The sequence below is a fragment of the Priapulus caudatus genome, unplaced genomic scaffold (genome assembly GCF_000485595.1).
Source record: "Priapulus caudatus unplaced genomic scaffold, Priapulus_caudatus-5.0.1 Scaffold175, whole genome shotgun sequence".
NCBI classification, from domain to species: Eukaryota; Metazoa; Priapulida; class Priapulimorpha; order Priapulimorphida; family Priapulidae; genus Priapulus; species Priapulus caudatus.
The window spans coordinates 24062-40635 of record NW_014577236.1 but is presented as its reverse complement, the minus strand read 5'-3'; the positions used below and the strand labels follow the sequence as shown (position 1 = coordinate 40635).

Sequence of the window (16574 nt, the reverse complement as noted above, 5' to 3'; positions counted from 1 at the left end):
TATAGGCCTACACTCCTAATTTCATTCATGCGATGCGCACGCGCTGTGTGCGTATGTGTATTTGCAATTCCTGTCTCGCCTCCATATACCCAGCGAATCAGCAGAAACGCGAAAACCATGTCTCTGCTTAGTAGGCTACATACTTCAGATGATATCCAGAGAATATGCGCTAGTAAGATCGTATATATAGTAATGTGTGCTAACGGTGTGTCACATGAGAGCTGGCACGTATACCTTCTGCTGAGAATGAACAATTTAAGCAGTTCAGCTGCTTCACGTTACTGGTGATGTTGAGAAGGCGTGACCATAACGCTGTAGCCGTATAGAATCTAACTTCTTCCATGGCTAGACTTGCAACAACCATTCTGAGCAGTTTGTAGGAGAAGATTGGGGCGCGCGCACACAAACAACACACACACACACACAACACACACACCAACACACACACACACACACACACAACACATACACACACACACACACACACACACACACAACACACACACACACATATATCTATATATATATATATATACAACCACAAAAACACACACACACAGAGACACACACACCACACCAAACACACACAGACACACACACACACACACACACACACACACACACACACACACACACACAAACACACACGCACAACACACACAACACACACACACCACACAACAAACACACCACACACACAAACACACAACGAAGCAAAGGACTGAAAAATCACACGTAATTAAAGTTTACGTTCATGCCCTGGATTTAAACAACCAACCCTCAGAATTAATTTCTGCTCAGTCATGTGTCCGACGTGAGCTATTGTAATATGGTGTCAGTTGGCAGCTACACACACGCACGTCATCTGGCGTAATGACGAACCTCATTTACGCCATTGAATGCGTTAAATGCCAAATTTACTATATTGGCGAAACAAAACGCCGCCTTGCCGGATAGTTTGTTGAACACCTAAGATCTATTCGCCTCAATTTCCAAGGTTTTCCGGTTGCTGACCATTTTAACCAACCGGATCACCACATTGATGACGTGCGTGTGTGTGGCTGCCAACTGACACCATATTACAATAGCTCACGTCGACACATGACTGAGCAGAAATTAATTCTGAGGGTTGGTTGTTTAAATCCAGGGGGCATGAACGTAAACTTTAATTACGTGTGATTTTTGAGTCCTTTGCTTCGTTGTGTGTTTGTGTGTGTGTGTGTGTGTGTGTGTGTGTGTGTGTGTGTGTGTGTGTGTGTGTGTGTGTGTGTGTGTGTGTGTGTGTGTGTGTGTGTGTGTGTGTGTGTGTGTGTGTTTGTGTGTGTGTGTGTGTCTCTGTGTGTGTGTGTTTTTGTGCGTGTATATATATATATATATATGTGCGTGTTCTTTTGTCGTCCGTATTCATGGCAACGCGCGAATTGTGTGAATCATTCATTTTTGATTATCTATAACGCATTGTATTTGTTTTTGATTATTTGATTCTATTCCAATGTCTGCTGACCTGATGAAGAGATGTAATCTCGAAAGCTCGTCAATTAAACTTTAAACACCTTATACTATACCTTGACTTTGTTATATATATATATATATATATATATAAGAGAGAGAGAGCGAGAGAGAGAGAGAGAGAGAGAGAGGAGAGAGAGAGAGAGAGAGAGAGGAGAGAGGAGAATGAGAGAGAGAAGGAGAGCAACTGAGGGAGAGCAAAATAAAAACACGCACCCTTAAAAGGGCCAATCTTGTAGAGGCAAGCACACTCCAAACAGAGTCCACCTTAGAGTTCACCTCAGAGTCCACCTCAGAGTCCACTTTACAGTCCACCTTAGAGTTGACCTATATACACGTTTATCTTTGATAAACGCATGTCAGCTCAAAGAATGAGACCGGTATCTCTATTTATCTGATACCCTAAGATAAAAAATATTAGTAGTTAGTGTTAAGCAAGCAAAAAACCATGTTAATTATTAGTGTTATTATGTGTATCAAGATATCACTTTAAATTTCCCATACACGCGTGTCGTGAGGGGGTTAAAAATCGTGTCGTTAAACAATCCTTTCGTCACTGTACCAACGAGTGGCGGAAGCTTACGTGCTTCATACGAGGATATAAACGTTACATTTACACTTAATTAACTCTACTTTACTTTGCAATTGATCTCTTGTGGTAATCACGAATTTACTCCTATATTTGGTTTAGGCCTATTGCTCGAAAATTGAAGGTGTTCGTATCAGTGATCGTTTGCCGACTGGCTTGTCCGGCATTGATTCCCATAATTACTGATAAAAATTTCTGATTGTCATGATTGGCAAGTCGTGACACGAAGCTGACCTTTCACGTGGCGTTATATTACATTATCTCCTGTTTCAGAAATCGCTCAACGCAGTGAAAACCTTTGAGTTCTTGTGAGTCGTATCTCGATGTAAGCGTTTTACCCGTGGTTGTCCTGAACAGAAACGAGGACTGATGAATACTTATATAGCGTATCACGATTGGGTGGTCATGCATAGTACCAGGGTTTAATAATATAACAAATATTAACATTTGTCCAAAATTGACAAACATCGTTGGCAAACATGTTGTCAGAACTAACATTGTCAATCATTGACAAAAATTTGTCATTATTAACCCCTGATGGCCTACAGGGGGCGCTACGTGACAGACAGTGAGAGCCCACTGTTAGAGCCACGCCAAAGCAACATGGGGAAGGGGGTCATTACGCTCTATGCTTAGCCACAAGTTGCCATCGCGCTTCTCACTGTGTGAACAGTCTCAATACGCGAAACAGTCGTAAAAATATACAAAGACAAACAAATATACCAAAAAATACTAAACCCAGGTTCAGAATGTCGTGTGAAATAACGTTTTATAACCGAAAATTATATTCAATACAGGTAAAACGGCAGCAGTGTTTTGGATACGTTGTCATTGACTTCACAGTCCCTCGAATCAGCCCAGAAGGTTGAGCCATAGTAAAAAATCAAGCTAGNTTTTCTTTCGTAAATTGATTTGTAATGCATTTAAATAATTTAGATACTTGTAAATTGATTTGTAAACGATGTTAATAAATTGTGTGCTTTTATGAATTGATTTTCAAACAGTAGACTGGTTTGTAGATACCATGATTAATGGTAGACTTTTGTAATTTGCTAATATGTAGAAATATAATTGATTTGTATTTTCGTAAATGATTTGAAAATGTGGTGTAAATTAATTTAGAATCTTGTAATTGAATTCCTAACATGTTAATAATTGTAAACTATAACTTATGTTTCGTATAATAAGATTCGTTACTTTCTCGTTAATTATAATTTTCAACTTTGTAAATTGATTAATAGCTTGTAAAATTTGATTTGGGATTCTAGGCTTTAAATCTTTAGAAATGATTTTTGAGGGTAATGGCTTGCCAATAACCAGGGTGAGCAAACCGATCAGTATTATAGGCCGTAGATATAGGATAATAGGATTATTGCTCCTGATATAATGCTACGAGTTCACGAAATCATTGTCACATTATTTATATGATATTACCAATCGTGGGGTTATATCAAGCGTTCCATTGAAATCAACTACGAGGCCAAACACGATCCGGAATCTCCCGGTTTGGAACTATATTTCGCCGATCTTTAATTGCAGTATTCACGGCAGGCTCATGGTACTCTGAGCATACCACGATCGATCGTACATCTACTGCGTGATTAGAAATGGAGGCAGCAGACGATTGGACAACAAACACGACTAGATTCGCACCGCATGGCCATCCAGCAATGTTCGTGCGCACAAGGCAAGAAGCAAGCCTCTTTGTGATAATCTACATGTGCGCATAATACTTAATACTATCATTCTCTTTTTCTCTTCTTCTCTCTCTTCTCTCTTCGCTCTCTTCTCTCGCTCTCTCTGCTCGGCTCTCCTGTCTCTCTTTGTTTCTCGTTCTCCCTACTCTTTTCTCTCGCCCTTCTCTCTCTCTCTTCGTCTCTCTCTTCTCTCTTCTTATATATATAATAATATATATATATAGTATATATATATATTATGTGTGTGTGTGGGTGTGTGTGTGTGTGTGTGTGTGTGTTGTGTGTGTGTGTGTGTTTGTGTGTTGTATGTGTGTGTGTGCGTGTGGGTTGTGTGATGTGTGTGGTGTGTGTGTGTGTTGTGTGCGATGGAGAGAGAGAGGAGAGAGTACGCAAACGATCAAGCCATACTACGTTCGTTTAACACGTGACAACACAAGCCCACAACCACAAGCCACACACACACACACACACACCAAACCACACACACACACACAACACACCACACACAAACACACACACACACACACACACACACAACCACACACACAGTAATATATATTATATATATATATATATATATGATGAGTGAGAGAGGAGAGCAACTGAGTGGCAGCAAATAAAAACACGCACCCTTTACAGAGTGTGCTTGCCCTACAGAATTGGCCCTTACAGTACACCTATAGAAGTTGACCTATCATAACACGTTTATCTTGATAAAGCGCACATGTCAGCTCAAAGAATGATGACCGGTATCTCTATTTTATCTGATAACCCTAGATAAAATAATAAGTAGTTCAGGTGTTAGCAAGCAAAATAACATTTAGTTAATTATAGTGTTATTATGATGTATCAAGATATCACTTTAAATTTTTCATACACGCTTGTCGTGAGGGGGTTAAAAATCGTGTCGTTAAACATTCCTTTCGTCACTGTACCAACGAGTGACGGAAGCTTACGTGCTTTATACGAGAATATAAACGCTCCATTTACACTTAATTAACTCTACTTTACTTTGCAATTGATCTCTTGTGCTAATCACGAATTCATTCCTATATTGGTTTAGGCCTATTGCTAGAAAATGTAAGGTGTTCGTATCAATGATCTTTTGCCGACTGGCTTGTCCGGCATTGATTCCCATAATTACTGATGAAAATTTCTGATTGTCATGATTGGCACGTCGTGACACGAAGCTGACCTTTCACGTGGCGTTATATTACATTATCTCCTGTTTCAGAAATCGCTCAACGCAGTGAAAACCTTTGAGTTCTTGTGAGTCGTATCTCGATGTAAGCCCAGCGAGAACCCGCGGGATATTACCCGCGGTTGTCCTGAACAGAAACGAGGACTGATGAATACTTATATAGCGTATCACGATTGGTGGTCATGCATAGTACCAGGGTTTAATAATGACAAATATTAACATTTGTCCAAAATTGACAAACATCGTTGACAAACATCGTTGGCAAACATGTTGTCAAAACTAACATTGTCAATCATTGACAAAAATTTGTCATTATTAACCCCTGATAGCCTACAGGGGGCGCTACATGACAGACAGTGAGAGCCACGCCAAAACGACATGGGGAAGGGAGTTCATTACGCTCTATGCTTAGCTTATGCTATGCTTCAAGCCACAAGTTTCACGCTCACAAGTTCACATCACAATCTCACATCACAAGTTCTCACAGTTTCACGCCACAAGTTCACGCTCTATGCTTTTAGCCACAAGTTTCCTTCGCGCTTCTCACTGTGTGAACAGTCTCAATACGCGAAACAGTCGTAAAAATATACAAAGACAGACAAATATACAAAAAAAGACTAAACCCAGGTTCAGAATGTCGTGTGAAATAACGTTTTATAACCGAAAATTATATTCAATACAGGTAAAACGGCAGCAGTGTTTTGGATACGTTGTCATTGACTTCACAGTCCCTCGAATCAGCCCAGAAGGTTGAGCCATAGTAAAAAATCAAGTTAGTGGTACGAGACATTATCATATATATATATATATATATGAGAAATAGAGAGAGAGAGAGCAGTGATTTCACTTGAGCTCAGCAGACTTATGAAAAACAGCAAAGACGCTGGATTATTTTATAGAGACGTGTTTTCGTTTATCCCGCGTTTATTCAATAGTCGCATTGGTTTTGATATTAGCACTCTATTACCCTTCAATAGTTTGTACTATTGCCTCATACATCATGGATTGACTTTGCGGTAATTCTACGATGATACATCATTGTCCTCGTTGCTGGTCGGTTGAGAGACCTTTGCGATTGTGCCCAGGGGTTCCGTTCAGAATCACCTCCTCACCTATGAGAACGTAACCACATAGAATTACCTCTATACCATAATGATCACGTTTTTAGTCAATGTTTCTGTCAGTTGCACATTTTCAGATTCCCTAATTTCTAGGCAATTTGAATTAAACTAATTGATACTAGAAATATATACGCATTATATGTTACAACACCCTCGGTATAGGTAGTAACACCACATCGTACTAGCTGCCCATAGTATATGTAACGACCGCTAGGTTCTACTACAGCCGATCTGATTAATTCAGAAATTGTCCTTGAATGCGTAATAATTACTGCAGTAGTTATCTACCATTTTGATTAATTTTAAAGAGAAACTTCATTTAGTTTTTAACTAGTGCAGCAACCTAACATTTAAAACATAACCTCAGCCTCGATAAATTTTAATATTTGTATTACAATTGTTTCTACCAAATTTTATTATATACCTCTCTTTAAAGACATAACGTCGCGTTTCATTCGCTGAAACAATGCACGGGAGTCCATGTTCTCCTTGCACCACAGGCTCGCTAGCAGATAACTACAAGGCGTGGGCATTCCATTCATCGATAGGATAATCTTGGAAATCTTTACGGTAATGTTCCTGTTGCAGGCATTACTAGCCGCCGGCAATGGCAATATATATGATATATATTCATTTGTCGGGCTTCGCATAATCGAGGCGTCTCGGATATGATGACCGTACATGCCTTTGCAGAACAACCGCAATCCTACAAACATATATAAAATATACAAATATTCACATAATAGTGTTGCATACATACTGGGTGTTGACAAGTTCCTCATGAAAACGTTATTACATATATAGGCCGGAGCTTGTCTCTCTACGTTGTGATAGAAGGCCTCCAATCTCTGTGCACAGAGACCGGTACACGGCACGAGGGAAGTAATGGTGACCAACCGATGTCCGTGTACGGCAACTATTTAATGATCTCTCCTTGCTATTACAAACACGAACGATACAGTAAAGTCTTTAGGAATGCTTGACATCCCGGGTTGCAATCTAAATACGGATGTTCAATATATATTGCGCAAACATACATCTTACATGTATTCGTTAAGCCAACGAGACACTACAAAAAGTACATTAATGCCAAATTAGCCCAGTCACGTGGCTCTCGCTACACCTAATGATGCATTAGCCGTGCGCAAACTCCCTCCCGCCTAGCAAAAACTTTCAGAAAGAAGTCTTCAGCACTCCGGTCAGGACGCGGCGAAAAACGCCCGCCCCGTCGCGCTGACGCATAGTAGTCGAGGAGGCTTATTGCACATTTATACTGCAAATTTGAAAGAACATTTTGTGGGTATCAAATCTGGGTTCAATATGTTCCTCAAACTACGAATTTTTTGAAGGAGCCCAAAATTTGACCGCCGGAAACACCCTCCCCCCGCCTCTATGGCCCGGTAAAGGGACATCGAAACTGTTATTTTGCCATACTCTTTGTCCTTCTTTGGTCGATTTGAACAAAGATTAGAGCTCGAATTAGGGTTTTTAAAGCATGCCAAGGAACTCGATTGGCGTAGTTTTGAGAACCTGAGATTCGTCATCTGCTCGACGGAGAGTAACTCGTTCCTGGTCCGGTTCACACTCGCGGAGCCCGAAAATGGGTATTTCACATATCGTCAGCTATTTTCTCCAAAAAGTTAGAGTCAATTTTGGGTTGTTGAGGTCAAAGATTTATAGATGCACATGATACACTTTCAGACTCCTGGAAATTCGGTTTCACTATGGTAGTAGTGACACGTAGTCAAATGCTGAGCAGAACTCGACAGTCCGCATCGTGCCTCGTCAGTTGTTACACTACTACAGCCCACAACTGACTCGCATATATCATCCTGTCCATGCTTCAAATTAGTGATTTGTGCAGCTTCCTGGTGGCAAGTCAGAGAAGAAAAGGGGCAACATGACATGTGTTATTAGCTGAATTTGGCATGATGTCAGCTTGATGTCACGATCTCGAGGTTGGTCTTGGCTGCGTCGGCCATGGTCGCATTTGACTGTGAATTGTCTCTGATAAGTTTCCATCCAGACATCTTAAGAGGAGGGCTGGGGATGCTGAGTGAGGGGTGTTACCCCACACCCCATGCCTGCTGATTAGGCCCGCTGCGAGTACCGCCAGTCTGAAGGAATCAATGAAGGTGGGAGGTCCCTTAACTCATGGTCAGAACCTGAGGCCCTGTGGTAAACAGTAGAACGCAGTTTCATTGAGATCTTGTAACAGCAGCGTCTTTGTAGTATACATAGCAGCACAAAATCCCAAGTATTCTTTTCTGTGCATGAGGATACAACTTGTTCTGCTGGGTACCAGCTTAGTTGTTCTAAAGGTGTCTTCTGCAGTTCGTCGCTCATCGAGCACTTATTCCATTGAGAACACACATGTTCTTGGTCAGCTTGTAGAAAGATCAGTTAGAATCGGCGGCCAGTGAAGCAGTGGAAGAATGGCAAGGCTAGCAGGACGTCTTTCCTAGTGACTCCATAACAAACATATGACATGAATGTTCCTTCCTGTTCTTTTCGCAGATTAAAATCAAACATGAAGCTCAAAGTCAGGTCGATCTGAGAGGACTTGGGGCATAAATGGGTCGAGAAAATGACATGACCGCTGAATCAACTGTCCGTACAGTCAATCAGCGACTAAACCTACATGCCAACATGTTCAATTAATGGCACACCATTCCTGTTGTCCGACCTCTTCTAGTGTTTCCATCTATTTCATGTATATAGTCCTTTCAACAGCAATCGTTGTTGAACATTTCAAGACGCATTAGTGACATGCAGAAATGATTTTCTTCCAGGACCAAGGAGGATGGGTACACGAGCTTCCGCAATTAGGGCATATAAAGTCTGTCTTGTTCTGATCATCTGTTGAGAAGGATTTAGACATATGCTTCGGCGACAGTGCTATCACCAGTCAGTACCTTGCTTGTCTCTGAATCATTTGAAGCTTCCGTTCGCGAGCGGGTGGGGCCTTGATGCTTAACTGCTATACTGGTCTGCAGCAATATCGATTCGAGTGCGCCCAAGCGTGTGGTCAGTGTTCTCATCTTCTGCGAAGGGCCCTGGAGACAAATTTATTGAAGGTTGACCTCTGGAAGACTAGCACGCCGCGCTCGGCATGATACTAAAGTCAACAACGAGCAGCTTTCACACTTTGTTGACTGGTGTAAACGGCGTTGTCGGGTGGATGTCAGCTCCAAAACTGTGACTTTGAACTGATGATAAGGAATGCCATCCTTTTGATGACCGTCACTCAGAACCGGTTATCTCCGGCCTCAAAAAGTTTCTTGTGTTCGATTCACGGTTTTTGCAAGGCATCTCTCAATTTGTGAACAGGTGGTGAGCTTGATCGAGGGTTCTAAAATCCGACATCATCGCGGCAAGTTGGAAGCTTCGAATTTTGTTACCTTTGATTCGAAATTCTCACTTTCCTAGGCGATTAGTGCGGAGAATCGTCTACTGTCACTCAATGTGACACGCTTCGCATCAATCGGACATGACTGGGGAAGCATAGGAGAANATAAACACATCGTTAAAATACGATTAATGTAATGCAAATTTTGTCAGCAATTATCATAATGATTAAAAATATAGGTAACAGAATAAATAGGGAACGCACAGGCGTTGGATAACCAGTCATGATTTCAGGGAAGTGCATTGCCATCAGCATTGGCATGAGTTTTCTTCTTCGAATGGCCCTGCAATTAAACAATAAAATTATAACGCAAAGAAAGTTTTGGTTTGTATTTGATGGCTATTCTTGCGATGTCACAGTACGTTATGTATAGTTAAATGAGCACAGACAACAGGTGAAACACACACACACACACACACACACACACACACACACACACACACACACACACACACACACACACACACACACACACACACACACACACACACACACACACACACACACGTATACACACAGCATATTTATCACACCTATCAAGTGTGTGTGCGTGCGTGCGTGCGTGCGTGCCTGCGCGCGCGTCTAACACAATCTACACTATGCTACCATACACACTACATTACGACACGCACGTCGCACTATACTACACTGTACTGCTCCGCACCACATAGCAATGCTACACCTCACAATAACACACCACTACACGCCACACCCCACTACTATATGAGCATCTACACCGCACCACACGATTATACTACACTAGAAAACAACACACGATGTCACGCCACGCCACGCCACGCCACACTACGCCACAATACGCCATGCCATGTTATAATAGACTCTATCACAGAACGTATAAACAGTACTAACTTGTTGATGAGCCTAGCGGACCGAGTTTCAATTATTTTGCCGATTTCATTATGCCGCAAAAAGAATATCAACTCTTCCTCGGGTAGACGACCCTAATTAAGTATAGTATAAAATAGGTATATAGCTAGCTATATTATTACTAGATTGCAATAACCATCGTGATATTGTTTAACGGATACATTATCGTGTATATTAGTATATCAATTGAATTAACAGTTCTTCAAACGCTTAATTCTGATATTAGCAATCATACTTTTGCAATGGCCCACTTATTTAATCAATTTAGATTTTCTGTGGTTTAGGATATGCGTGAAAACTTAGTTATACTAATAAGCAACTATATATGTATTACTATAGTAATGGTTATTAAACACAAATGAAACATCAGACATGGAAATCGTAATAACAAAAACTTGCCTCGTGTACAAGCAGCTCAGCCAGTCTAGTGTATCCTTGTCGCAAGAAGTCCATTACTTTGATTGCGATGCCTTTACCATTTTCTCTCTGACCGACCGCTGTTCTTGCAATTGGCAAGATGTATCGCAACATTTTTCTGTACATAATATTATTTGTTAAACCGTAGCATTCGCGTGTCATACTTAATATTCACTTATTTATATAGTAAGCATAAGTTCCTTGTTTATGCTATTGTGTTGTACCAGATGTTGAAAATTTACGAATTTAATTGTAAATTTTATACAGCGATAATGCTTTACAGATCTGAGCTATGACAGATAAATTCAAACATGTGTTCTACAGTCATTCTAACAGTATGCCCTATATATATATATATGTATATATATATGTATATATATATATATATACTATACATTACATACTTTTTGATGGCGCCAACTGGAACCTTTATGTTTTCTATGGATTCTTCCTCTGTCGTGTGCGTTTTTGTTTTCCTCATCTCGTTTGGTGATTTTGTCATACCCTAGGTTAATCGTATGATGTGTGAAATTTAAATAATATTATTATATAATAGTAATTAATACATCTATGTTATTAGATTTGATGTGAATACTGCGGTTACAATTCAATTGGTTTACATCCCTATTTCTCTTAAGGGCTGCTCGGAAATACACCTGCTATACCTGGCGTTTAATAAGAAGTTTATAATCCATGTTTAATATAATCCACGTTTGCATGCAAGTTGGAATAGCATTCTAAATTACCTGAATTGTTTTGACAACTTTTTCCGGTTGCATTCTCCATGGCTTTTCCCATAGTTCAGACTATTGAAAAATAGAGCTTAATTAGGCACATGACAGATAGGAAAATCGAATAGAAAAATCGATAGGAAAATAGAATTCGATAGGAAAATCGAACACCCCAACCCTGTATAAGTTTGCTAGTAACGCATTTCTCAGTCGTCGCAGAGATGACTTTTAGTCCACGGAGTCCCAATATTATTAAGGAAATTATAGGCCTACTCTGTTGGCAATATGTTATCCTAATGCAAACATTCTATACTACGACGGAAACAAAGATATGAAGCCAACTGTGGCACATTACGTCATTCTTTTCGAACAATACATTTATAAGACTTGTTGTGAAATTTCTTGCACTAAGGTACTATCATGACTGCAGTTATACCAAGCTTACCTCGCGCACGCATCTGTGTCCATGCGTCTCTATAAATTTTGCAAACTCATTCTTCAGCTCTCCGCTGTCATCTGTCTGTAGCCACTGGGCTGCCTCCTTTGCCGACAATGACTGAAAGAACTCGGCTTTACCGCTGTCAATCACCGTTAGCGCGATTTTCCTGAGAGCATGTGGTACGTCAGCACTCAGTACGTCTGGACAGGTTGATAGAAGGCTGGCAACTTCAGACATTACCATGGCGTGATCTGAAATACGTATTTGAACCAATTTGTTTTTCGTGTAGTGATATTTCTATTCAGGAAAGGTATATGTCATTGGTTTAGAACATTGAACATTGAACATGGCGCACTGACCTAGAGTCATTAACAGCATTAAAGTTTGCGCGTTCGTTTGTTTTATTCGGTGGAAAACTACACCTCACACGGAGATAGCACTTTCTAGCCTTGCCCCTGATTCACTGGAATAAATCTCCGTCTATTCATAAACTGCCAGGGACTTAACTTACTTACAACTTACCTTCTCTCCGACCAGTGTCCAAAATGCGTTTGATTATGCCACTGGCCATGGAAGATGCCATTGAAGCTTGCATGTGGCAGTACCAGGCCTGGTTTATTGAAATTAATAACACTCGTAGTAGGATTACGTGTAATTAAATGTCTGTGTGTTAATTTTATATGGTGCATTGTGTAGATTTACGTAATTTAAATGGCACAGTATATATGAACGGGAGCTAGAGCTAGCTCTCCACTTCCGAATTACAATTACCGAATGCCCCTCCCCCTGGTGCGTGTGAGATATGTGACAATTGAATTAATCAAGAGAGTCCCATCAAAGTGGCGCTTACAACGTTGTTAATATTACAATGACAATTTCATTTGGCGAACGGAATGATTCCATGCGACAATTAAATTCTTCACGGCGCAAAATAAAAACACGATTGACGAAGATGAGCATTAGGATACATACCTCGCTACTCGCCTGGATGAGTTTATCAAGTTGTTGATATAGCATTCGTGTGTCTGTGGTACTGAAATCTGTGTTCGCCGTTTTGACCACGGTTTTACCTTGCTGAATGTAGTGCTTCACTCTAAGCGCAGACTATAAGGAAGAATTAGTGTACTGCAGATACGGCATATATACCATCATATTATATGGCGGTATTCGATTTTCACTGTTTAACATCTACTTGGGCTATATGAAAAACAAGGTAATGACAGGACGGCAAGGCTATATTCAAATATAACCGTTTGGCTGGTGATGTACTTACTATGTTCATGTTCAAAAATCCCATGATCTTGTGGTACAGCGAGACACGAATATTTCTGAAACGCTTATCGACTATGTCCATATGTTCATTTCCCAATGGTTTTCCAAACAGCATGATCTCAAATTCCTCCTTTTGGCTTTGCGTGCCGATTAATGTCGTGTATTCATTGATGTAATACAGACCCTACAAAAAAGGATTTGGGTAAATGGTGACTTCAGCGTAATCACATTAATAGTGAAGCACTTTATCATTTTGGTGGAATATCTAGAAGCTAATGACACATCGCCAGGAAGGCCTATTAAATGTTCTTCTGACCTGGTAAAATAATTATTTTATAATTATTTTTCAAAAAAATACATTCAGTGTTAAATTTACATCCATAACTGGTCTATAAATAACTGTTTATTATTTTCACACAGGTAAAAAACTGGGGTTGTGTGTAGCTTAGATTAGACTGATACCTAATTTTCTTTCGTCTACTCAGACTATATGACTTGTTTCGAAGAGTTACACTCACGCTGAACATGTTAATAACGAAGTGTTTGCAAAAGCTACATCCTCCTACATCTGCGTAGGTGTTTGGGGTTGCTTCGCTGCCCATTATTCCAACTTTCAAGATCTATAAGAAGTAAATGCAAACATGCAACCGCTATATATGCGTGCGTGTGTGCGTGCGCGCGGGTGTGTGTTTGTGCGTGTTTGTGCGTGTGCGCGTGTGTGTGCGCGCCTGTGCGTAGCCTGTACATTTCATGTAGTCTTGTTTCAAGAAACAAATTGCAGCAAGTACGTTCGCAGAGTACTCCATACCTGCCCGAGACCAGCAAAGGTGGAAATAAATGCATCGCAGGTGAGCGGTGTCATAGCCTGCGGCATCATTTCTCTGCAAGTAAAGCACACGATGTAACAATCAAACATTTGAGTATTATAGGATCATGACAGCGAAACACATCATCTATAATCAATAAATAATTGCCGAACATACTGTAAAAGCTGTTACAAGCGTATTTTACCCAGTGTTAGCATTTGTGAACATCTCACTGTCAATCAGCAACGGGCCGTCGTCTTCATGAATGAGTTCAAACTCAGACTCGATATCGAGGGACGTGATTGGTCGAGCTTGAAGCAAGTAGATTCGACCTTCTTTCACTGCAAACTCGATGTCTCGAGCATCTGAGAACGATTTCTCAACCTATGTGAGTGAAACGGTACCGATGAATGAAATTATAGAAAATATAGGCTCTCTAAAATGTCATGTTGGTTCAAAGGTATACGTATGTATGATGATATTTCAGTGATTTCCAGTTTTTAAGTATTATCTTAAGTACATCAAACAGGCAGACAAACAAATACGCGCGCACCCACCCACGCACGCTCGAACGCACGTTCGAACACACACCCACACACACACGCACGCACGCACGCACGCACGCACGCACGCACGCACGCGCGCGCACCCACATATATTTCCCACGTTATAAATAGTTATTATTAATTTTACTTGTATGCCAATGTTCCCTAGTTCCAGTGAAATATCGTCTGGTAGGCAACAACCAGTTTTGCCGTCTGACTCCATCTCCACCAATCCGCCTGACTCTGTACCGACAAGCAAGATTATCGGCGAGCGGAGAGTGCTACTATTATAGTTTCTGGGTTCAAAATTTTTAAATCATGGGGAGGTATGACTAACATCGTTGCCTATACATATATATATAGGTCATTATTAGTGATTAAAACACACATGTTTATATTTACCTTTATATTTATTCATTCATTTATATATGTATATATTTCACATATCCTATATCACATATAAGATATCATATTCATGTTAACTAGGCCTTCCACCCATTAAGTATAATTTCACAAACCGCTGATAACCATCTTTATCTTCTTGCTTCCAAGAATCTTTTCCTTGACGATGAGCTTATCGTTGAAGCCTCTCTGCAGATAGATTGTGTCAGGTTCCGTCACTCCCGACACAACTGCCTACGTGGAAGCAAGTGTTTATAATTAAGATACACCCGTGGGTAATCCTAGCGTAATGAGATATGAGAACAGAATATTGGTGTAATAACTTCTATATACGTCTATCCAAATGACGGCAATTACATTTTTGTCCTGGCGCTGGGTGAAAACTCAACTATTATACAAGATGTTTTTCATGAGGAAAATATATTACGAACAGTATTGTTAATTTTTCTTGATCGTTAGTGTATGTGTTATAGATTAATTAGGCATATTATATATATACATATATATATATATATATATATATATGTATATGTATATATATATGTGTATGTTTATATATAAATTTATATTTGTTTATTTATTTATCTGTTTGTTTATACTTATGTGTGTACGTGCGTACGCGGCAACACACGCACGCACGTGTAGCAAGGAACACACGGGAAGAGGCGCGTATATAACAGATAAACAGCGGCTACATCCGAGCCCGCCCGTGATGATAATAAACCTCGATAGCGACACCTAGGTGCGACAAGAAGGAAGAAGCGATGGTGGAGGAACACCTGTCTTCGAAGTCGCACCGTGAGAAACGTGTCACTGTGTCGCGCGTTTATGATCCCAATTACTAACAGCCTTAAAAGACATGAACCTGGCTGTCCTCTCAACTAACCCTTGTTTCCCTCTCTTGTTTCTATCCGCGTCTCTAACTCTCGATTGTACCGTTTGTATCGATTGCAGAATTTCTGTCATGTCTGAGAATAAACGCCCGTGTGGTACGTTACGAACATAGTTATTGTTTGCCTCTGTTGGTTTGAGTTACACCCTTTCCTACACCCACGCCTAGGCTTAGAGCGCCAGTAGATCCACGCCGCTCCTGCGCTCCTCCGTTACACTGGTACCGTGACCAGGATTCGAACCTGGGTTATTGCCTCCTCTGCTCCTCCGTTACACACGCACGCACGCACGCACGCACGCACGCACGCACGCACGAACGCACACACACGTACATATATCATGTACACAGAAATGGCACGCACTCGTAACGTCGATCGCCGTTGACAGCCAAGATAATTTTCTTCGGCCGATCTCACACGCTCAAACTGGACAGGGGGTAACTGACATGAACCCAGTACCAAAATGGAGCACGCATCCCAAAACAGTTGGTCTTATATATATATATTACACTATATATTTATGACACATCTTGTAGATTTAATGAGGTTGAATGCACAAGCCACATTTATTTGTCTCTATCTTATCCTTCTCTCTATCTCTGTGTGCAATCACTCACCTCTCCAATCCCATATGATACGTTGATGGTCATGATTCAGT

General features: G+C 40.6%; 1 protein-coding gene across 3 annotated transcripts in view; it reads right to left on the bottom strand.

The window, feature by feature from the left end:
* Nucleotides 1-9723: 9723 nt before the first annotated feature.
* LOC106806705 (uncharacterized phosphotransferase YvkC-like) overlaps nt 9724-16574 on the bottom strand; it is a 15423-nt gene continuing 8572 nt past the window's right edge. The window contains exons 13-25 of one of the 3 annotated variants that reach the window (XM_014808720.1): nt 15143-15260; nt 14773-14867; nt 14285-14463; nt 14082-14154; nt 13792-13893; nt 13275-13457; nt 12974-13105; nt 12524-12611; nt 12008-12252; nt 11578-11637; nt 11236-11336; nt 10814-10949; nt 9724-9809 (exon numbers count right to left, since the gene is read on the bottom strand). In XM_014808720.1, the coding sequence (XP_014664206.1) occupies nt 9756-9809; nt 10814-10949; nt 11236-11336; nt 11578-11637; nt 12008-12252; nt 12524-12611; nt 12974-13105; nt 13275-13457; nt 13792-13893; nt 14082-14154; nt 14285-14463; nt 14773-14867; nt 15143-15260 (1566 nt within the window). In that variant the 3' untranslated portion in view covers nt 9724-9755. Of the gene's footprint in view, nt 9810-10813; nt 10950-11235; nt 11337-11577; nt 11638-12007; nt 12253-12523; nt 12612-12973; nt 13106-13274; nt 13458-13791; nt 13894-14081; nt 14155-14284; nt 14464-14772; nt 14868-15142; nt 15261-16574 lie in introns of those variants that run through there. The other 2 variants (XM_014808722.1, XM_014808721.1) reach the window with 2 other exon arrangements.